The 23,147-nt window shown below is 35.6% G+C and overlaps 1 protein-coding gene across 3 annotated transcripts in view; it reads left to right on the top strand.

Annotated features, from left to right (window-relative positions):
• BICD1 (BICD cargo adaptor 1) overlaps window positions 1-16,298 on the top strand; it is a 263,123-nt gene extending 246,825 nt beyond the window's left edge. The window contains exons 9-10 of one of the 3 annotated variants that reach the window (XM_055394848.2): window positions 5,765-5,840; window positions 10,165-16,298. In XM_055394848.2, coding sequence (XP_055250823.1) covers window positions 5,765-5,840; window positions 10,165-10,252 — 164 coding nt within the window. In that variant the 3' untranslated portion in view covers window positions 10,253-16,298. The remainder of the gene's footprint in view (window positions 1-5,764; window positions 5,841-10,164) is intronic. The other 2 variants (XM_055394850.2, XM_055394853.2) reach the window with 2 other exon arrangements.
• The last annotated feature ends 6,849 nt before the right edge of the window (window positions 16,299-23,147 follow it).

Raw genomic sequence — 23,147 nt, 5'->3', positions numbered from 1 at the left:
TTATCCTTCATGCTTTCACAAACATCCTCTCACCTGATCTGCAAGACTGATATTTAATGTCCTCACTTAACAGAAAAGCTGAGGCTAGGACTGAATTCACTTCTTCAATGTTTCTCATCTGCTGGTTTGTGGAGCAGGGAGTCTAAACATTAAGATCTCTCTGATGGACCTACATCATATACTGATATGGAAGAAAGTTGAAGAGCACAGAAGAGAAAGAATAAAGAGGAAGGCAAAGAGACCATAAAAAAAAATTGCTGCAGAAGCATTGCTGGGCAATGGAAGGAAATTGTGATGTACCCATTATCCAGTCCCATGGATTACTGTGTAAAACCCTCATTTAAGAGCTGAGTGTGTGCTTAAGTATATCAGTAATTAATTGTGAAGAACACCTTTGTGCAATTATCCACAAATATTCAGAGTTCCTGAGTTGAGAGACTAAAAACATACTATATTCAAGTTTTATGTCTCTGCCTTGGTACACAATGCATAAAAATGTGTATTTTCTACCAACTCAAATTTCACATTCTATCATCAATTTTGTTTTCTCTAAGACTGATTTGATCACTTTAACTTCACTCTACTTTGATTTTTGCTAAAAAGAAAGTCAGCTGAAATTGGAGTATGGATTTTCATATAGAATTTGTGCTTGTATATATCTTTTCCTGTGAGTTTCCTTGAATTAAAAAATATTTATTTCAACCCTTCACCTGCTTAGAGTTGAGAAGAATCAAGGTCATGACTCACATTTTCTAACTTGAGAGAAAAAAATAAAAGGAAGAGGAAGTTGATATGGTAGATGACAGAATAGGACCTAAGAGAAGCACCAGGTAGGAAGAGGTGAAACTTATTAGAGATTAACATAAAGTTAAAAGTATATAAAATATTGCATTGGAATTCCTGACACTGTAAGTACAGGATGGAGGAGATATGACTTGACAGCACCATGTGCAAACAAAGTAAGCTCATGTGAAGTTGGCAGTCTGATGTTGCTGCCCAAAAACTGCCATGCAGGCTTCTGTTTTGTTTTTTTTTAAATAGAATCAGGATGTCTCAGGTGAGGCAGGATGCTGCCACCCCAGTCAAGCTGTTACATCTTATTATGCATGGTTTCCTCTCTGAGCACCTCAATTTTAGAAGATTGTACATAAACTGGAGCATGGTCAGAGAGCAAAGAGGAGGGTATGGGAGGTTGAGATTATGTCCTGTGAGGAAGAACTTGAATTATTTAGCCTGAGGAAAACTCAGGAGATAGAAATCATTTCCAGGGGAAAGTATGAAGCATCTGACACAGTGTATGTCATGAGGGAAGGAGATGTGGTATAGAAAATACCTCATGAAATAGTAAGGATGCATTAATTCTCAAGTCAGGAAAACCAGGCACTGGAGTGCAGGTCATTCTGTAGGAAACTGTTAGCCACAAGGAGCTGCTGCTCTGCCCCCATCAGAATATCCTGGCTGTAGGAAGCCACCCCTGAAGATGCACACTGTCCTTACCAACTCCTCTCACTGCCATCTGAGACACACATGGGGCCAAAAACACAAAGGTGTTCCTAGCCTCCTTCCTCAAGAGGCTCTCCCAGTCACCAGTGGGCTCATGGACTCCCAAAGGTACTGACTTAGAAAATTGGTTGGTATTCTAAACTGCATGGAAAAGTTTAAAAATGGTAGATACCTGAAGGAAAACCATAATAACAAGATTTTCCTTCCTGCCAATGAAATTCGTCACTTTCAGCCACCTCTTTATAGAAACTGGATATTATCCTCATTCTTGCACCTTTTATCTTTCTTTGTGTTTTTGAGGTAACTAGTTGCCTTCAAATTACTGTCAACTGTCTCATGAAGCTCTTATGTTTCTTTGGCAATACGGGTCTGATATTTTCTAGAGGTTGGTGTTTTTCAGTTGCCAAGTCATGTCAGACTCTTTGCGACCCCATGGACTGCAGCATGCCAGGCTTCCCTTTCCCTCACCCTTTCCCAGAGTTTGCCCAAGTTCATGTCCATTGAATCGGTGATGCCAGAGGTATCTAGAGGTATTTCTAGAGGTAGCTGGCATCAATCAGAGAGACAACCAGAGTAGTGAGTATAGAGGTAGCTGGCATCAATCAGAGAGACAACCAGAGTAGCGAGTAGAAAATAAGCCTTAACATCAGAAAAGGCTATATCTTTGCTCAGCTGCTTCCTAGCAGGTGGTCATGTATTAACTAAATCAACGAATGTCTGTGGAGACCCTACCATGATGCCAAGTTCTGTATTTGTTTTTGGTGGGAGAGATCATGAAAAATGTAAAGAAAAAATAGTATCAGTAGATAAGAGATTTCAATATAGTCCCATAGATCAAAAATACTTACTTTCCTCATGATAGAAATAGTGAAAATAACAACTGCAGAGTGTTGCTAAAATTTAAAACTTATATACAGTTCCTAGGAGAAGTAACATCACGTTGATTCATGAAATAATTTCCTTCCTTCCTTCTCCCCTTTTCTATCTTCCTTTCTACTGGAGGCTTTGTTTATGGAGGAATGTCAAATAAGTCCGTATGTATATCAGGACATACAGACGTGTTAAACAATAATATCCCTTATTCATCTCTGCCCTTGAGGCACTAACAATCTCTTCAGTTTTGTGACATTTCTCAGGCCTATAGCTTTATAATATAAATGTTCAGTGTTATCAAATTCTGAGCATTTCAAGTAAACCCTTTAATTTTGTAAAATATTGTATTACTATTAGTAGAGGCCATAAACAGCTTATAATTGCTAAATTCTTTAACTAATTTCTTTTCTAGGTGTACAACCTAGATATCACAACCTCCAAGAAGCATTTCCTGACCACTTAGATTACTGAATTGTTTCTGCTCTGAGAGCTCAACTTTTCCCCATCATGGGAAACAATGCAGTGAAGTGTTTCAAAATATAACTCAGCCCTTGGATCATATAATCCTGGATTCAAATTCCAGCTCCACCTCTTAGTGAACTTTGGCAAGTTATTTAACCTATTTCTCCCCCTTTTGTAATCCACAAGTTGGGGTTAACAAAACATGTTTAAAGGAGAGCACACATATTAAGCACCTACACAGTGCCTGGTACATGGTAAGCAATGAATGAGTGCTACTAGGTGTTACCACCACCACATCTCATCATCATCATCATCGTCATGACACTTTATTTTGTTTGTTGAATATGCTTGTCTTTCTCAATTGACCAGGGACCATATTTTCTGTTTTCCTTTTATCTCTACCACCTAACAGTTTCAGACACACAATGGGAGTTTAGTAACTAAATTGCTGAATGGTTGAAACAAGTTCTGGTGGCCCCAGATGACAGCAGTGACTTCCAATGTTCTGAGACTCCTCCTCCTTAAGTCACATAATTCTAATTATCTATGCCCTCAAAAGCAATGAGATGAGGCCTAGTTCCTTTGTGAATAAGACTACCAGAGTAGAACCTACAAAGAACACATGCGATCACATAAAGCCCACAGCATCTCGTAGCTGGAAGGGATTTTCTCAATCTTCCAACCTCCCCTTTCATTTTCAAAGTACATGCTAAATACACATTGCTGTTCAACTGGGTTAGCCGAGTCCATGACTGGAGAACTGTTGACAACAGAAGAGGAATTCAGAAGACAATTGAGTCACAGCAATTAATTATTTTTCAGATTTCTTTTTAAAATCTTTACCACCTTATCTATGAAATTTGTTTTTAATTCTTTAAATATAACACTTAGCTAAGTACTTGTAAATAATAAATGCAAAATAATAATTAACTGGAGGCATTATAATTTCTAAAGAGGGGAAAACTGATATTCACTACAAATGTAAGAAATATCCACCACATATCAAACAGTTCATTAAGAGGGTATATTGTGGTCCTGCTTGCCTGTTTTCTGAATTTCATCACAAAGTATATTTCCAATGAACAAAAATCTGTGACTGTATTAACCAAAAAAAGAAAAAGAAAAATCTTACGGAAATAAGAGACAGAAAAGAATTTAAGTCATTTAAAAACTCTAATTCTGAGGCTTGCCATTCACAGGTGAAGAGCTGGCAATAGGAAAAGCAAGCTAGACTCCCAAGTGTTCGTATTTATATTTATTGCATTAACTCAAATGTAACATGAGAGGGCAGCATACATCTGTTTAACTTAGGTCTGCTGGCAAGATTAAAATAGTTGTCTAAATTTGTACAACTTTGTCTAAAATTATCCTTTATCATGTCTATTGAAAAAAATGAAAAGTACATAAAGGAATTCATTCTTTAAGACTCCTGAGTTTCTACAAAAGGGAATCATTGAGCTAATCAAGCTGCAAAATGGAGAAACAAAGACTTAAAGAAAAAAAAATGAAAAGAATTTGCCAAAGCTAAGAAAATGGAAATATTTGTTATATTTGAAAGACTTTAACTGAGTATGATAATCTGAACAACAGCTACTCAACCAATCAAATATTGTCCCTATTAAAAAACAATAATTAATAAGTTACTCTGGAACCAAGACCACCTTATGAAAAGGTACTCTCTCTTCAGTGATGTTCTCTTGAATGAATTTAAACCAAGCCTATCTTATATTCTACTTTCCATCACAGACAACTTTAGTGTATTTGCAATGTCTTCTATAAAAGCATCATGAATTTTGATATTTTGGAGTTACACAAGCAAGTTTTGTTGTAACAGAGAATATATTGACTTTAGAACAAGTAGTGCTTAGATTCAAGCCTTTGAATGTAAATTTTAGTAAAAGCTCATTAAATCAAGACTTTAAATCTGGAATTTGTAATTAATTTAACTACTACCTATATAACATGTAGGGAAAGATACATAGTCTAAGCAATTAGTTAGTAAGAAGAAATTCTGCAATTAAAAATAATTGAATTTTTTGTTCTAATTTGAACTTTTTCTGCAAAATCTTTTTGCAGAAATATAATGTATGCATTTCTAACTAGCTTAGCAGGTGATTGTAGTACATCAGCAAACAGACTGCTCTTTGATTCTTTCAGAACACAGTCTTTCTTGGAGTAGATGAGTAACATAACTGATCAGCTAAAGAATGAACTTTTAACAGCTAGTGATTTGTCAACCTAATGTGAGTTATGTGATTTTTCAGAACACAAAAATAAAAGACTTCTCATTCAGGTTAGCTTTCTCCATCAATCCAAGTTACTAACAATTTAACATAATAAAATAAACATTCTAAGACTTCTCACAAGTCTTACTTTTGATAAATAAAATCTATTTTCAGAAAACTATGAAGCTAATTTTCTTCTCAGATATCCTTCTATTAATCATGGAAAAGTGTGTATTGCATGCTTTTCTCAATATACCTGTGGGATTAACAATATACCTGTGTGTCCAAATATAAAGTCAGCTATCTGAATATAAAACATTTTGGAATAGCAAATCTAAGTGCTGAGCAAGTATCTACCACCATGTTCAAGTTTAGAACTTGAGGATCTTTCATTATGTTAATACATCTTTTATTTTTAGATGTAACCAAGCATCAAATATGAATGGCTATGTATGTCCTAATATACTTGAGAAATTTCACTCCTAATTTTGTTTCACTAATTTGTAAATACTGTGTTTGATTAAGGATAAAGTCTTGTCTTCTCTATTGGCATCATTCAGGGGAAAAAAGCTTAATTCAGATGTTTCTGTGTGACTACACATTCCTCACTAAATCTCTCAGGCAACTGCCTAAGTTACTGTTACTAACATGTTGCTCTGTCATCTCTTTGTATACATGTCTAATTTATCAGTTTCTTATAGATTGTCAGCAGCCTGCTGCCTCCGTACCGCCACAGTGCTCACAACTAGCCGGAAGGCAAGACTGCCCAACTGTCAGGTAAATTCAGACGTCCTTACTCTTCCCACCCAGCTGCATGTCAGTTCCACAGACCTCAGGCTCTCCTTTCCCACATGATGACTTTTTATGTATAATTATACTTGCCACATTTTATTTCAAACATGGACTATAGAAACACACATTGGATTCCTGAAGTTCACATGTGCCCACTGAAAATATAAGAGAGCTAGAATTTATTTTACTGGTCACTAACAGGTAGACTACAGGCTGCCTTCAGCTCCCTTTTGTGAGTAAATCCTTGGATTAGTCCAGGGTTTCATTACCATTCAAAACATAAAACCTGGAATTGTTTGTCTTCTGCTTTAGAATATATTACTCAGGCAAACAATTAGGAAAGTATAAAGCATATCTAATGTCTGTTCCAAGACAGCTTTACGGAAGTGTTTCCGTTTTCTGTCCACTCAGTACCCTCAGTGAAACTGAAATTGAAAGATGGAGAGAACCTTGTAATTGGCATTCAGAAAAGAGTATTTTCAGTGATAGTGCCTTTATGTAAGATTCACTAAACAATTTTAAAGGCAGGTCTACAGACTCCCTGAATGGTAACCTGGAGAGTTGGCTAAATAATTTCTATTCCAATGAAAGCATTGCAAATACATCATGAATTTACTTTCATGGTAAATTTCATGGGCAAACTTTGACACAAGCATCAGAGCACCCCATCAGGACCTAAACATTTTCTTGAAATCCTTCATCTCCAGTTATTTGGCCTCTGATGGTGTCTAGTTTTTATAATCTGGCTGTGGCTTTTATAGCCTGCTTGTTGTTCTCTCCTTATTTTAATATGACTGTTGCTCTTCTCCCAGGAAAAGGCTTCTTTTGAGTAAGGGCAGGCCCAGATGTACTTCCATGTGTGTCTGAGGAGTAGATATCAGTAGCAGGTTTCATGTTGGTCATGGGTTAGAGCTGAGAGCTGCAAATGCTTTCCGCGATCAGCAGCAGCCAAAGCTCCAGTGTGACTTGGTCTCTGAGGCAGTTGGGCAGCCAGCTATTTAAGTGGAACATCAAGTTAGCAGGAGAAAGTATGTGATTAAATAGGCCCCAAGCCAGTAACTTCCAACTGATGTCTCAGCCTGCTGTTCCCACCCCTTCCAGCAACAAGGTTTTTACTTCAGGAAAGTTCTTCACTAACATACAAATGATATTTAATAACAGCAGTCAACTGTAGAGCAATTTCAATTACTAAGTAACAGAATATAATTATAAATGTTCAAATCCATCTCAGTGGGATTCTCTGTTTGTAAGGCAGAAGAACATGGGCTCTTAACTTAGTCATTCTCTAAAAAGCACCTTCACCCCACCCACGGCTGGAGTAGTGCCAGGCACATGACAGAAGTTCAGTGAGTGAATGAATTCTGGAGTCACATTATCTGGGTTTGGTTCCCACTTCTAATACCTACTAGCTGTGTAATCTTGGAAGTTGCTTTTGCTGGCTAAGATTCCATTTCTTTACTTGTAAAGTGAGAAAGAATGGATATTGGGAGGATTCAGGGAGGCACAGGGCTGGCCCAGAATGTGTTCTCAATATCTTTAATTACTACTAACCACTCTTCGTACCTCACCATTCCTCAATACAGAAATCTGCAATCTCTCATAACCTCTCTAACTTGCTTGGGCAAAGACTGGAGAAAGCTACTGTTTTAAGTGTTTCAGTTAGATAAGAAATGGAAAGGCTAATGAGGAATCTAAGTTTAATTTTATTTCACCTTGCTTTTTTTTGAGAACCAGTTTGACTAAATGATTAGAACTTATTTTGATTAAGTGATTATGATTATTATGATTAAATTATTTGATTCAGTTCATTTCATTTCAGTTGCTCAGTTCAGTTCATTTCAGTTGCTCAGTTCAGTTCAGTTCAGTCACTCAGTTGTGCCGACTCTTTGCGACCCCATGAATCACAGCACGCCAGGACTCCCTGTCTATCACCGACTCCCGGAGTTCACGCAAATTCATGTCCATCGAGTCGGTGATGCCATCCAGCCATCTCATCCTCTGTTGTCCCCTTCTCCTCCTGCCCCCAATCCCTCCCAGCATCAGGGTCTTTTCCAATGAGTCAACTCTTTGCATGAGGTGGCCAAAGTATTGGAGCTTCAGCTTTAGCATCAGTCCTTCCAATGAACACCCAGGACTGATCTCCTTTAGAATGGACTGGTTGGATCTCCTTGCAGTCCAAGGGACTCTCAAGAGTCTTCTCCAACACCACAGTTCAAAAGCATCAATTCTTCGGCGATCAGCTTTCTTCACAGTCCAACTCTCACATCCATACATGACCACTGGAAAAACCATAGCCTTGACTAGTCAGACCTTGGTTGGCAAAGTAATGTCTCTGCTTTTTAATATACTATCTAGGTTGGTCATAACTTTCCTTCCAAGGAGTAAGCGTCTTTTAATTTCATGGCTGCAATCTGATTAGAATATATCAAATAGAGTATTTATATTCAAGAAGTGATTCCTTAATCTATAAGCCAAAAATATGCCTCTGTCACGTAAAATACACAGTACAATTATATTTTGTGCAAATTAAAAATAGTAATAGTATAATATGAATTATTTGTAACCTGTCACTTTAAGAAATGAAAAATAATGAAAAGAATTTTAATTATCATAAACAACATAATGTTTTGGGCCAAGTGAGCTGTAACCTGTGTGTGAAAGTGAAGTTGCTCAGTCGTTTCTGACTCTTTGCAACCCCATGGGCTGTAACCTACCAGACTCTTCCATCCATGGGATTTTCCAGGCAAGAATACTGGAGTGGGTTGCCGTTTCTTTCTCCAGGAGATCTTCCCAACCCAGGGATTGAACCCAGGTCTCCCGCATTGTAGGCAGACGCTTTACCATCTGAGCCACCAGGGAAGTCGCTGCTATACACTTCACTGGGTCAAACAGAAATGCTTGCCTTCCTTTATACAGAAGATTATTGAACTCCATGGGTTTTCAAACACTTATCCCTCTTGTATGATGTGACCATCTTATGCTACTTGCCATAACTTATGCTTAATAATATGTTTCCTTCCCTAAAAAGAAACTTGTTTTAAATCATGCAAGCTTAACAGAAAGAAACTTAGGTCCATGGGAAAGTCTGCCTCTCTATTTCCAGGTCATCTGAGGATGGAGGAAAAATCCTGCCATGCAGTATTTTCTTAGTCCTCGTGTTGAACCTCCAGCTCTTCCATGTTTACTTACCACATTTTAAAAATAGATAAGAAAAATCATTTTTTATCACTGGTTGTCCTAACTAGTGCAGAAGAGAATATCTCCATTTAACTACATTTATAAGAGTTCAAGATTTTGGGAAGAGAGACCCCAAGTAGTGTAGTATTGTACATAATTATGATTTTGTATAAAACTCAAGAAATATACATGAAAAAGCAAAGATAAAAACTTTAATGTTCATTTTTAATGACTTGAATGATTATATTAGCTTTTTAAAATTATGATCAAATTAATAAATAACAATAATAAACCTTGAATAGCTTTCTCAAATAACGCTCCTGGCAGAAATTATTCTGTGGTACTGAGTTCCAAAGTATAAAGGAAAAAAGCAGAATTTTAGAAAAATGCCAGTCTTTTTCAATTGAAAAAATTCCCCATAATGTGATTTTTTCCCACATTAGTCACATTTTAAAAGGTCTGAACCCAAATGTATTTGTAATATTACCTTAGAAAATTCAATGATTTTGCATCCTTATTCTGCAGTATTATTTATCAAGCCGTTGATGAGCCTGAGCATTTCTGTGTTCATTTAAACTAGAAGCTCTCAGAAGTGGTCATGTGGGAACAACCACATGCATCATATAGTTACACTTCTGTCATCTTTACACCACCAAGCTAAATTAGACTTCCACACTCAAATTAGTTCTACTGAATCTGGCTCTACTAGGGAACTGTGGAATCCTCAGAAGCCTTGGTTCAGTAGGTCCATGTCCCCAGGACCTTGTTAGAAATGCAGATTCTCATGTCCCACCTCAGATTTATTGTATCAGAATCACTCCCAGGTAATTGCTATATAATCATTAAATTTTGAAAAGAACTAATCTTGCAGCTAACCCAGAGACCTAGGGGAATGACTGTGTGCAGAAACTGAAAACAGTAACTGCCGAGGAGTTCATATGCTGTTTCCCTAACATGTTTCATTTTTCTTCTGGGAGTCTTTTTTTTTTTAATCTACAGTTGTCTTGGCATGCTTGGGATTTAGGCCATTTTCTGTGCAAAATTCCTGTGAAAATGTCTGTCGAACCCTTACCACTGTGCATAGCCCCTTGCTAATTTGTCTCTTGCTGACATGACTATTTCTCATTTGCAGTCCTGACGTAGCTCTGCCTGATGAGCAGCCACATTCCAGCTCGCAGTGCGCCCCTCTCCACTGTCTCGCCAAGCCTCCTTACCCCTAGTCTTCATCTCCCGCGGACAAACACTTGTGGTGAACGTTTTGTAGCCATACACAGGATACTGCCCAAGATCCAGCGGCTGGTTTCTTCTCGTTGGTTTGATGTTTGATTGCATTAATGGCCATCCTTTTGGAAGATAAGAGGAAGTTGGGAAGAATAACACAAAGCACAGACTCCGGTGTAGCAAAATACTTTATGGTTTCTCTAAATCACAGATAAACTTCTGTAAACAAATGGCTACAGTTAAATTCAATCAAGTCAAAATAAAACAAAACAGTAAATATGTATCTCAGATGGCTGGCTTTACCTCGATAGCATAAGAGAGACCTAAGACAATGTAAAATACATATACTGTAAAATCATCTTTCCTTATACTTCAATTTCAGCTATAGAAGTTAATTCTAATTTTTTGGTCATTGATATTTATTTTGTACTTTACTTGCCACATATATATGTCTAAAAATCATTACTGTGAGAGGTGAACTTCATTTATTTTAAGATATGCATAATATGCTCAATTAAGTATGAGTTTTAATTTAGTTTGAAATCTGGAATTGGCCAGACTGGTCATTTTTCTTGCACAAAATGATAAATGAGGTGCATCAGAATGTTAACAATAACTGTATTTTGCTGCTACACTGATATTGTTTATGCACTTACTTTCTAATCAGTAGCTCATAGCTGAGTTCTTTATGTTTTGTTTTTTAACTAGAATTCTTCATTGGATGTTATTAAGTAAATCTGAAAAAGAGACTATGTTATATGGTTCATTGACTTATTCAACTTTCGACGGCATCTTTAATTTTTTTTAATCGCAGATGAGTAGACACACTGGTGCTGCTCCTTTGTGTGTGTGTGTATGAGCGTATGTAATAACATTAAAGAAGGCTAAATAACATGATGGGAAAAAATGGTGTGTTTATTTAATGACCAGAATTTTTTTACTTCTCCCAAATTCAGGGTCCTATTAGGAGTCTTTCCTGCTCTAAGATATCAAGTATAAATGGGAAATATATACATATACAGATGTAAGTTAGCCTTTGGTTAATTAACTTACCCAGAAAGTGTTCAAATTTTGATTAAAATTGTATGTTTTGTTGTTGTTAGTTTTTCTCATAATGAATCTTCCTTGCCAAAAAAAAACATGAGGTAAAAAACCTTAGCTCATTGTCTACTTTTGACAAACACTCAGGTGCCTACAATCATTATATTATATTGAGATAATTCATGTTCCTAGTTAATTTACAGATTCTGCTGGGTAACTTCTATGACTTAATTTAAGGCAGTGGATTTTCACAGCAAAATTTATTTTGCACATAATCTGACAAACAAGGAAAACAGCTAATTGAGCTGAAAGGTCTAATACTTTTGGGCTCCTTATATCAAGTGCTGCCCGCACACCTGCTCTTAGCCCTGATTCCTTGTCTAGTCAGGTAGCCTTAACTTGTTTAAATCCATAACGGTTTGACCTTTTCCTGTAATGATATCTGTAACTTCTCTTTAAAACAAAAGCAATCCTCACTGTTAACAAAAGGTAGTTAACAATGCAGGGCTCTAATAATGACGACCCAGTAGCAGTGACTCAGCTGACTGAGTGGAAGTATTGGAGCACTAGTAGGGTGACCCATCAGAGGTGGCAGCCAGTCGGCAAGTCTTAAAGCACAGAGCAGGAGCTCTATCAGTCATATACCTGTTAAGTAGTGGTCACTGTTACCAAAGCCACCAAGAGATTTTGAGTTCCTTACATGTGTGCTATTTTCAACAGTGTCATTTATTATGCAACTTGCAGTAGCTGAAAATCTTTATCCAAATAGAGATTCAGGTTAAAATATGGGAAAAGAAACAAATCTTCATAAAGCACTCATCATGGCAACCTAACCCTCTGCTCTTTCCGCCTGCATTGACTTGCTGTTCCTAAACATTTTCTTTATTTTGTTGGTGTTGTATCCGCCTGGTACTAGTCTTAGTGAGACAGCATGGATTTTATTAGAGTTCAATTAAAGGAAGCTCCCCCACCCCCACCCCTGCTTTTTCTTTTTCAAGTATCATGCGTTTGGACCTGAAAAGTGGCATAGCTGCTAAGTTGACTTTTAATAAAAACTGTGCCTGAGGGAAAATATGCCTTTTTAAAAAGTACCTCAGAACATTTCCCTATTTTGCCTCCTCAGTTTCATTGGTGGTACAGGGAATTCAGGAGTAAGTATCGTCTGTGTGTATCTACAGGGCATTCGTGCTTCCCCACTCTGTATTTGTGACCAGCTGAAAAGTTGGGCCATAGACAAAACATTTATTTCTTCTCATAAAAGTTTATCATTAAGTCTATTATATACTAGTTTTGTTTCAATTCATTATATTAATACAGTGGGAAATGCTTGTTTTGAAATAGCAATTCTATAAAAATGTTAATTTTAGCAAATTTTGCCAAAAAGATATAGAAATTTGGAAATAAATTTCTCATTTTCAGCACAAAAATAGATAATAGTACCTAAGCAGTAAGAGAGAATTCCATGTATTTAAATTGTGGCATCACTTAGTATAGTTTAGACTGAGCCATATCTATATTTGTTTATAGGCATTTAAAATGGCCAAATATGTGTAGCATTGATGAAAATCAACACCTGTAAACATCAGGATTTAAAAGGAAATTGGAAAACTGAAGAACTAGTGAAAATAAAGAATGAACCTCAGTAAGGCTGGTTGAAGACAGACTTGGAGTAGAAAAATCAACTATAGAACCATAATGAAAATACTGGCTAATTATTACAAACACAGTGGGCAAAGATTAAAAATAACTAGTAAGACTTTAAAAAGTAAGCACAATTACCATACTGGAAAGAATAGAATTCAGAAATGCTTTCCTATTGAGAATTTTTCTTAGGTAAAAAAATAAAAAGGAGCAATAAATTGCCTTTGGTCTAGGTGCACAGGGGTATACAGGACCCTAGAATTAATCTTTCCAATCAACTCATGATTCATCAGATCCTTTTTTCATATCCAGTTCTGTTTCAATAAGAAGAATTTTGAGGACTTGGAAAAAATGGAGAGTTATTAAATAATTAAGAAAAGACCTATTTATAAAGATTATATAGCTTAAAGAAGAAGAGATACAGTAGTGATCTTTAAGAAAAGAAAAGTTAATAAAGGATGCTGCTGCTGAGTCACTTCAGTCGTGTCCGACTCTGTGTGACCCCATAGACGGAAGCCCACCAGGCTCCCCTGTCCCTGGGATTCTCCAGGCAAGAACACTGGAGTGGGTTGCCATTTCCTTCTCCAATAATAAAGGATAGGTACCCACTATGGCTACCGTTACTAACTCTAGAATAAGAAAAACAATCATCACTGTAAAGCATTTATATTCACTGTGGGAAAGAGATTTTTAACATTGGGGTATTGATCAGTGAAATTGATATTCATAAGGAAGCTTTGTTTTTTAAGAATTAAATATTATTGGTTGAGAATTAAATATTATTGATTGTCTAGTAAGGATTAAGTTGTGTGGCAAGGTATCTTATGATAATGTGTGATAATTCTGGGAACCACAATTTTTTGCTTCTTTTATTTAAAACTTAAAAAATAAATTAAAGTTATACTGGTTAGACGTGAAATATTTTGTCCCTTGAAAATAAGATGGCAATCTTAATTTTTCCAAAACATTTGGTGAAAAACAAAACAGGGTTGTTGGTGTTATTTTTCCTTCCAGTTATATTTCATAATATATTTAAAGAATGTAGTAATTTTACCATAAAAAAGCCTCAATTGTCAGAGTCTAAAAAAACAAATGTCCTCAGGAATATTTCAGAAATAGGTATGCAACCCCTCAGGGGAACAAATGCCTCTCAAATTTTATCTTTTCTTAAAAGAATCTTCAATTTAAAATTTTTACTTTTTCCATGCTTTAGAAAAATTTCCTGTATTGATAGTCTTTCTGTTTCAAACAAGCATGAACCATCACTCAAATAAATCAACTACAAATGTGGACATTTTCTGATATTCTGCTTTAAATAAAGTCCTTATAATTCTCAATTAGATATTACAAAATATGAAAAGGAAGAAATGAAATATATTTTCAACTGGGTTAAGAATGGCAAATTATAATCAACCAGCCAAAAAACATAATCTGTATCTCAGAAAGACACACCATGGAAAGCTGATGGATTTCCACCAAGGAACTGTGCTGGTTCAACCAACCCATGGAGGCCACTGCATTGATATCAAAGATATAAAGAAGAACTAGACTCAAAAGGAACTTTTAGGATAAATTTTTAAAATTTGCCCTCCAGGTTTTTTATTTATAAACCAGAGTGATTTTAAATAGTCCTTATATTTAAGATTGCAAAAAATTTACATGTTTTCAGTAAAGAGAATATAATTCTTCAAAAAGCTATTAAATTGGAGATGTGATAGAAAGCATGATCAATGCTGATACTGATTAACAAGTTTTTACTTTAAAATCAATTTCTGTGGACATACAAAACATATCTAACTCCCAAGTGATCTTTTCCATTGTCTGTAATAATGCCCCCACATGAGTTATATCTGTAATTTAATTCATCTTTATTTAAATGCCAAATTAAACACCACAGTATGTGGTGTATGTATCTTGATTCTTTTGTGTTTACATCTGAAAGATGTCATCTAAACATCTCTTTTGTCCTTCTTACTCAAAGAATAACTTAAAAAAAAATTCAGTATTAAGATATATTCCCCAATCAAGATTTTCCAGAAATATTTCTGCTTACGAAGAATAGCAGCAATTAACTGCCTTTAGTGTAAGGGTGTGAGTGCATAAAAGTCTGCTGTGTAAAATGTTGCATGAGATATTTCACATCATGTAAGCTTTCCCATATTCATAATACAAACACTATAGAAAGTCTTATTTCTCTTGTGACCTCTCATTAGGAATGTAAGGAGATCGTTACCTGTATCTGGTTTCCTTCCCATATTGAAATGCATGGCTCTATTCCTCAGTGTATTTTTATCCCTTTCCTCTGGAGTTATTTAAAATTTGCCCTATTTAAACTGAAGCCTGGATAAACTGCAGAGCCAGATTATTTCCGTGATCGAAGTTTAATTGCTATAGAACTTTGATTGAGAACACATTTTAAACTCTTTTTTCTGTCAGAATTATTGTTATGGTTCTCTAATGAAAACACTGAGAAGTAAATCTGATGCTTTCTAGTGTGACTGTTTTTCTTTTTAAAAAGTCATTTTAAAACAAAGATCAGAGAACTAGAAAGAGAAATGTCATCATTTTGTTAACAAATCATTATTTGATGATAATGGAGACAAAGAATGAATTGCTTGGTTGTTTGACTTCAGAGATATGATTGTGCACCAAATCTTAGAGGAAGTAAATGGTTTTAATATTATTGTCATAGTTTTTAGCTCAATGGTTTGACTGTTAGAATTGATTAAACAATTCTTTGAAAATATTTTATGACATCTTGGTAATCTACACAGTGTTTTTATCTGCATGAATATGCATATGTGATGAACCATACATAATTCTGGCATTGTATTTCTTTCTAGTATTAACACTTGTGTAATGTGTGGCTGACCCTGATTTGTATACTGTATGATTATTGTTGTAATGATCCTGCATTTAATTGCAATTTTGTTATTATCCCTTTCAGTGTTAAATGATGTAAAGTGTTTCCACTGAATTATGATACCATATGAAAACATGATGAAGAATCTGACCTAAGAAACTCTTTAGTTGCTAATTATTTTTTAAAATTTGAATTTCAAAGGAAACTTGTTCTTGAAGACAAATGTGTTTATTTTAAATCTAAAAAATTATTTTATGAATTCATATTTGCTTGTCCTTTTAAACTTTTTTGTTGTTGACAATCCTAAGTGAATGTCTCATGGGAGAATCCATACAATATGTGCTTGTATTTGTATTTGATCATGCACTCAATGGTTGGAAAAGGCACTACAGTGCTAAGAAAATAACTGAGGCCAATACATCAATTCTTTTATCTTGGTTTATGTTGCCAACTGAATATGGTTTAATGTATAACTCTTTCTAGTAAATAAACTGGTTATCTTTCATTCATTTCATCTATGCTACATTTTTATCAGTCTGAGCAGTTTTTCTGTATTTTATATTGATTTGTACTTACAAAAAAAGAAAAATATTATGAATTTCTATGATTTATATATTTACTCAAAGTGAGCACTTACTCAAACTAAAAACTGAATGCTTTGCCTTGACATTTCTACACATTCTTAGTAAGAAATGTGTATCAACTTTGTCCATTTTCTCTTTTTCTTAATATCATCACTCCTACTTGTAATCTTTTCTAAAGTTATTTTGACAGGAGGATATGCCTAGCTGAATTAGATTAGAAACATACCAACATGAAGGAAATGCCTATTCCTAAGAAGGAAATATTATTTTAATGTAAGAAGAATGAAGTTCATATACTTTATTTTGGGAGATAATGCTTTGTTCTCTTTCATATGAAGAAACAGAAGATCCCAAAACTTTAAGGAAGGTTAATTTATTAACTCCTTCTCAAGATATTTGGGGCTTCCCTAGTGACTCAGACAGTAAAGAATCTGCCTGCAATGCAGGAGTCCTGGGTTCAGTCCCTGAGTTGAAAAGATCCCCTGGAGAAGGAAATGGCTACCCACTCCAGCATTCTTGCCTAGAGAATTCCAAGGACAGAGGAGCCTGGCAGGCTACACAGACCATGGGGTCGCAAAGAGTCAGACACAACTGAGTGACTAACTCTTTCTCCAGATATCTGTTGTGACAAATCAGCTGCCTTGGGAGTCATCTCCTTTGACTTGGTTTTATTTCTAGAGGCAGAGGAGAACCAGAATATTGACTTATGTGAGGTTCTAATGAGTTGAAGCCTCTAATGCAAGCCTTGTTTTAATGAATCATATTAACCCACCATGGACACTGCAACAGTCCCAGCTAAAGTAATCTGCTTACCTGTTGAATAAATACAACTCTAGAAAGAATAGTATAAAGTTCCCTAAAAATCTCTTTTTTGTGTCTTCTGAAAGCTATTGTTTTTCTTTGAGATTATAAGTATATTTGATCCTTGATTTTCTCATATACAATAAAACTGATAGTCTACTACATTCAAAAGCAAAAACAACTGGATCACTCTCCAGGAGTATCGAGGTCTCTTCTCATCCTACATTTTGTAGGCAACTGTGACTGAGGGCAGTGGGGATGGTTCTGCAACCCCACTGTGGATAAGAAAGGGGCCAGAATTGATGACATCTTCTAGAAGGGGTTTTCTTAGTTTTGGGTTACACATTGACTGGCACACTATAAGAACTCAATGGAAGTCCTTGACTCCTTGCCATCTACTTTTCTGATAACACATGTGGAATTGAGTTTATAGAAACTGTCACCTACTATAAAATGAACAGGCACTAAATGCCAATTAATGGGAAATGGTCTTTAAGTGAATGGCTATTCCTATCATTTTCTCCTGTCAATCTAAAAACTATATCTCTAATGTTGTATTTGAAAATAATGTGAATAATGAAAAAATCTGAGTCCCTTCTTAAACATTTTATGAATCAACTATCACTTAAATACCTTAAGAAGAAACTCAGGGTAATTCATCCACACCATAACTCTCAATGAAGATAAATTTCACTGGGAAAAAATATTGTCAGTGTCAAAAGTAAACACAATTTATAATATAATTTAAATGCAAAAAGCAATATAAATCATAACTAAGTATAGTGACATCCTGTTAAGTAGTAAAGAAATGTAATAACTGTCTACATGATTTGTGAGACCCAGTGTCAAATTAACATGCAGATCTCTCTGTTCAAAAATTATTAAAATTTTCAAGACAGTAATAGCAGACACTGCACTAACAGGGAGTTCTAGGCACAGGGCTCTGTGTGACTGTAGAAGTCCACATGCCTAAGAAGCCAGCCTATTCTCAAAATATGCCGAAATAATGATTTAGAAACTCAACACAATGCAGCTATCCAGAAAATGACCTGGGCTTTAACAGAATGGATTTTCCAATTTGTGGGCTTGGAAGAAAAACTAACAATGTTTTTTGTTCTGGAGAAAAATTTTAATGCTATTACTTCAAAGAGTTATAACATTGAATCTTGCAATACTCCTATATCCCAACGCAGTCATACTTCTCAACTCAAAGCTTCTGAACTCTCACATGTGTACCAAGTTGTACAGAGATTATAAAAATAATTAAAAGAAATCTTCAAAATGTCAGCAGTAGACATTTTAATTAGTGTATATTAAAATAAAACTAAGAATCCTGATACCTTCATAATTTGACTTCCTTTGAAGTTAATAAATTATTAATAATGTCAGTCAAATGTCACAGGAAGATTCACCTCGTTTAAAAGATCTATTAGCCCAAGATTAATAAGTGATTTTTATCAACTTTTCTTCTAAATAAATCAAAGGGGAAAAATTATTTACCTCATGAAATCTAATGACACTGGAAATATGGGCTCTTGTAGTATGCTATCCTATATGTAAGAAAGGGAGAAAATAAAAATATATAATAATTTTCTCCTGTTTCTGATAAAGTAACAGTGGAAACCTACAGAAATGGTTATCTGTGAAAGAGCAAAGGGTTGGTGGAAGGGAACAAGTGAGGAGCCAGATTTCTCAGTAGGTGAATACCTTTTTATTTTGTGTTCCTATTTCAACCACAGAAATATAGCATCTACCCAAAAATGAAAAAATAAAGAAAATAGCTCAAACTTGTCACAGTGAAGTCAAAAATTAAGATTAACATGAATTCTAGAGAAATATCTAAAGCAGGCTCTGTCAGTAGAAATATTTTTAAATGCATGAGTTTTTGTGCAAATTTTCATTCTGGCATGCACTTACCAATTCTGAGACTTTGCAAAGTTACTTCACATCTACAAGGCTCAATTGTCTCATTTTTAAAGAGTATAAAACTGTCTACCTGGTAAGGTTATTGCAAAGATTAAGTCAGACAACATACATGACATCTTCCAAACAGTATCTAGCCTTTGGTTTTATTGGAAATAATAATATTATTTCCAACAGAACAGTGCCTAGGCTACTGGAATCCCATATGGATGAAATCCATTCATTCACTTATACATACATCAATTCAACAAATATCTGTTGAGAGCCTATCATATCAGATACTGCTCCAGGAGCTTCAGATACAGCAGAGAACAAAACAAAGAAGGTTCATGCCTTTCTGAAGTTTGTATCATCTATGTGGCATTGATGAGGGAGATAAATCCCAGCAAATATAATATTAATAAATATGGAAATACCAAAGTGTGTTAGTGAGACTGTTATGGAAAAATAAAAAAGTAGAACAGGGAAAAGAGATTGTGCTGGGTTAGAGTGGGGAAAAAGTCAAATAGAATATTAAATGGTGTGGTCAGATTGGACCTTATTAAGTAAATAAGATAAAAATCATCCTGTTTACATCCTGATTGCTTCAGTTTTAAAAATTATTAAATTACATAGGTTTAAAATAACTCATAAAGTTGTTTTTCAGTATATAGTCAGAGATTAAGCTATTCTTTCTTCTATTCCTTAATCCCAACTCTCTCCTCCTTGCATGACACTTTCATCCAAATTTTCTGTAAAATCAAGGGCATCTTGTAAAATATATTCTCTCAAACTTTCTTCCTAGTACAAAGGTAAGAGAGATAATATTTTACTAAGTCTTACTAAGATTTGCATTTGCCTGTTGCTGAGTGTTACCATTTTACTTAGATTTGGATAGATCCGTAATTCAAGCATGGCTATTTTAGTAGAACTGTCAGAAAGTAATACGTATTTAAAACTCAGCCTTCTGAATAATTGTCCTAATTCTGGGTTACTTTATTAGAAAATAAAGGCCACATTACTAAATATATTTATGTAATATGGAAAGGACCTCATCAAATTACATGCTTAGATAAGTATGCATACTTAACAAATATCAAAGATGAAAATAAAATCCAAATGATGAAAATAATTACTTATTAAAAGTGTTCATTACCTCATGTGAAGCATTCTTTAAGGTCACTTCTTGCCAGCAGATGCAAAAGGAAAGCAGGTGTAATTATGATAATGTGATTTTAATTACATACATCAAACCAGTCAAAGGTTGTCTTTTTAAAGTGTGCCTCAAAGTCCCTGGTGGTCCAGTGGTTAAGAATCTGCCTGCCAATGTACCAGACACCACTTCATCCCTGGTCTGAAGGTCCCACATGCTGCAGGGCAACTCGGCCGGTGTGCCACAACTACTGAGCCCACACTCTAGAGCCTGTGAGCTACAGCTACTGAGCCAGAGTGCAGCAGCTACTCAAGCCCACAAGCCCTGGAGCCCACCATGCAACAAGAGAGTAGTTTCCACTTGCCACAACTGGAGAAAGTCTGCATTCAGCAACAAAGATCCAGCACAGCCAAAAATAAATAAACAATTTTTTAAAAGTGGGCTTTATCTGGAAAATAGTTGTTCTTTGGACTGGATGATCACAGTCTACCATTATTTGTAATATCATTTCCACATCTAATGATTGACGGGAAAAGCAAGATTTTCTGAAACATTCCTTAGAAGCATTCTTATTGGATGTTGAATGCTCCAAATTCCATATTTGCATATATTGTGCACATTCCTACATAATTTCTATATATTTTAAAAGATATACACCTTACATTTAAAGGTGTTTATTGACAACTGAAAACAATATTTTCTTGTTCAATGTACTTCATTAGAACTTTGAAGGTGAGATCAGGTCAGGAAAATGGCATAACTTAATGTTTCTTCTATTTTTGAAATTATAATTAATGAGCTCCAGTGATAAAGGTTCTTCTCATATATACTCTTAATAATGACTTTAGTAACATTAAAACTGCAGTTTTCTCTTATAAGCAATTTCAGTTCAGTTCAGTTCAGTCACTCAGTCATGTCTGACTCTTTGCGACCCCATGAATCACAGCACGCCAGGCCTCCCTGTCCATCACAAACTCCCAGAGTTCACTCAAACTCATGTCCACAGAGTCGGTGATGCCATCCAGCCATCTCATTCTCTGTTGTCCCCTTCTCCTCCCTCCCCCAATCCCTCCGAGCATCAGAGTCTTTTCCAGTGAGTCAACTTGTCGCATGAGGTGGCCAAAGTATTGGAGTTTCAGCTTTAGCATCAGTCTCTCTAATGAACACCCAGGATTGATCTCCTTTAGAATGGACTGGTTGGATCTCCTTGCAGTCCAAGGGACTCTCAAGAGTCTTCTCCAGCACCACAGTTCAAAAGCATCAATTCTTCGGCGATCAGCTTTCTTCACAGTCCAACTCTCACATCCATACATGACTACTGGAAAAACCATAGCCTTGACTAGACGGACCTTTGTTGGCAAAGAAATGTCTCTGCTTTTTAATATGTTATCTAGGTTGGTCATAACTTTCCTTCCAAGGAGTAAGCGTCTTTTAATTTCATGGCTGCAATCAGCATCCGCAGTGATTTGGAGCCCAAGAAAATAAAGTCTAACACTGTTTCCACTGTTTCCCCATCTATTTCCCATGAAGTGATGGGACCAGATGCCATGATCTTTGCTTTCTGAATGTTGAGCTTCAAGCCAACCTTTTCACTCTCCTCTTTCACTTTCATCAAGAGGCTTTTGAGTTCCTCCTCACTTTCTGCCATAAGGGTGGTGTCATCTGCATATCCGAGGTTATTGATATTTCTCCCAGCAATCTTGATTCCAGCTTCAATTTAGTTACTACTAAAAACTGATGGCAGTTAGTAGATAAACATTTATTGACTGCATACTACAGGCATCAGTAGACAGAATCTCTATTTAAGATTAGGATTGAGCAAAATTATACAACTTCCAAACATGAAAAACCAGAATATGTGCTGAAATAACCACATTCTCCTATCATTTGCAACCTTACACTGAACAATACTGATGCTTCTAGAGCAGTCCTATTATTTAGGATATATGACAGAATCATAATATCCTTATAATATGTACCAGAATACATCTGATAAAGTTTGAAAACAAGCACAGAAAGCCCATAACTGCATCTATTTTCAGATGGAAAAAACTTCCATCTGAACATTCTAAGATACAGAACAAATTATTCAAGAACTGATTGTGTTCTTAAATATTCTCTAATTAGCAAAGACACAGGGTGATAATTGTCTGGGTAAGTGATGATCATACAAGTGAGGCTGAGGCTGTGGAGGCAGTGTCAGCTTTTTAAGTTGAAGGTTATTTATCCACAGCCCAGGCTTGCTTATTCATATTTGTCCCTGGTAGAGCTTCTCTTTGTCTGGATGGGAGTTTCATCTCTCCTTCACAGCCAGGAAGTTTGGGAAAACCTGCTGTGTTCAGGATAAAAACACTCATTTCCCTTAAATCAGGTTATTTTCCTTCAGAATGGTCATTGGTGAGTTTCTGCCAACCCTATTCATTTATTTCCCAAATGTTTGTTTTTATTTTCCCAGTAATAAAAGCGTGCTTATTATAACAAATTTGGAAAATGTGGAGAAGTAGAGAGACACCAATAAAGTTCACCCACAATCTTTGCTCAGTGAAAACTGCTGTTAACATTTTGGTGCCTTTCCGTGAAATCATACTGAATACATAATTCTGAATCCTGAAATTTTCTCGTAACATTTTTATGGTGATCTTCCCCCTAGTTTATCAAAAGTTTTCAACTACATTATTATTTTTCAAATTTTTATTTATTTTGGCCATACTGTGATGCACAAGGGATAATTCTCTGACCAGGGATTAAACCTGTGCCCCTACAGTAGAAGCTCATAGTCTTAACCACTGAACTGCCAGGGAAGTCCACAACTACATTATTTTTAAGACTGGCATAATATTCTATGGGATGGATAAGCCATGCATTTTTTTTTAAAAAAGAAACATCTATTAATCTTTTTATACTTATAT

Source organism: Moschus berezovskii, chromosome 6 (genome assembly GCF_049115385.1).
Source record: "Moschus berezovskii isolate FMDL1 chromosome 6, NW_MosBer_1.0, whole genome shotgun sequence".
Taxonomy (NCBI): Eukaryota; Metazoa; Chordata; class Mammalia; order Artiodactyla; family Moschidae; genus Moschus; species Moschus berezovskii.
Note: the sequence above shows the minus strand (reverse complement) of the source record. Positions and strands in the feature narration are given on the sequence as shown.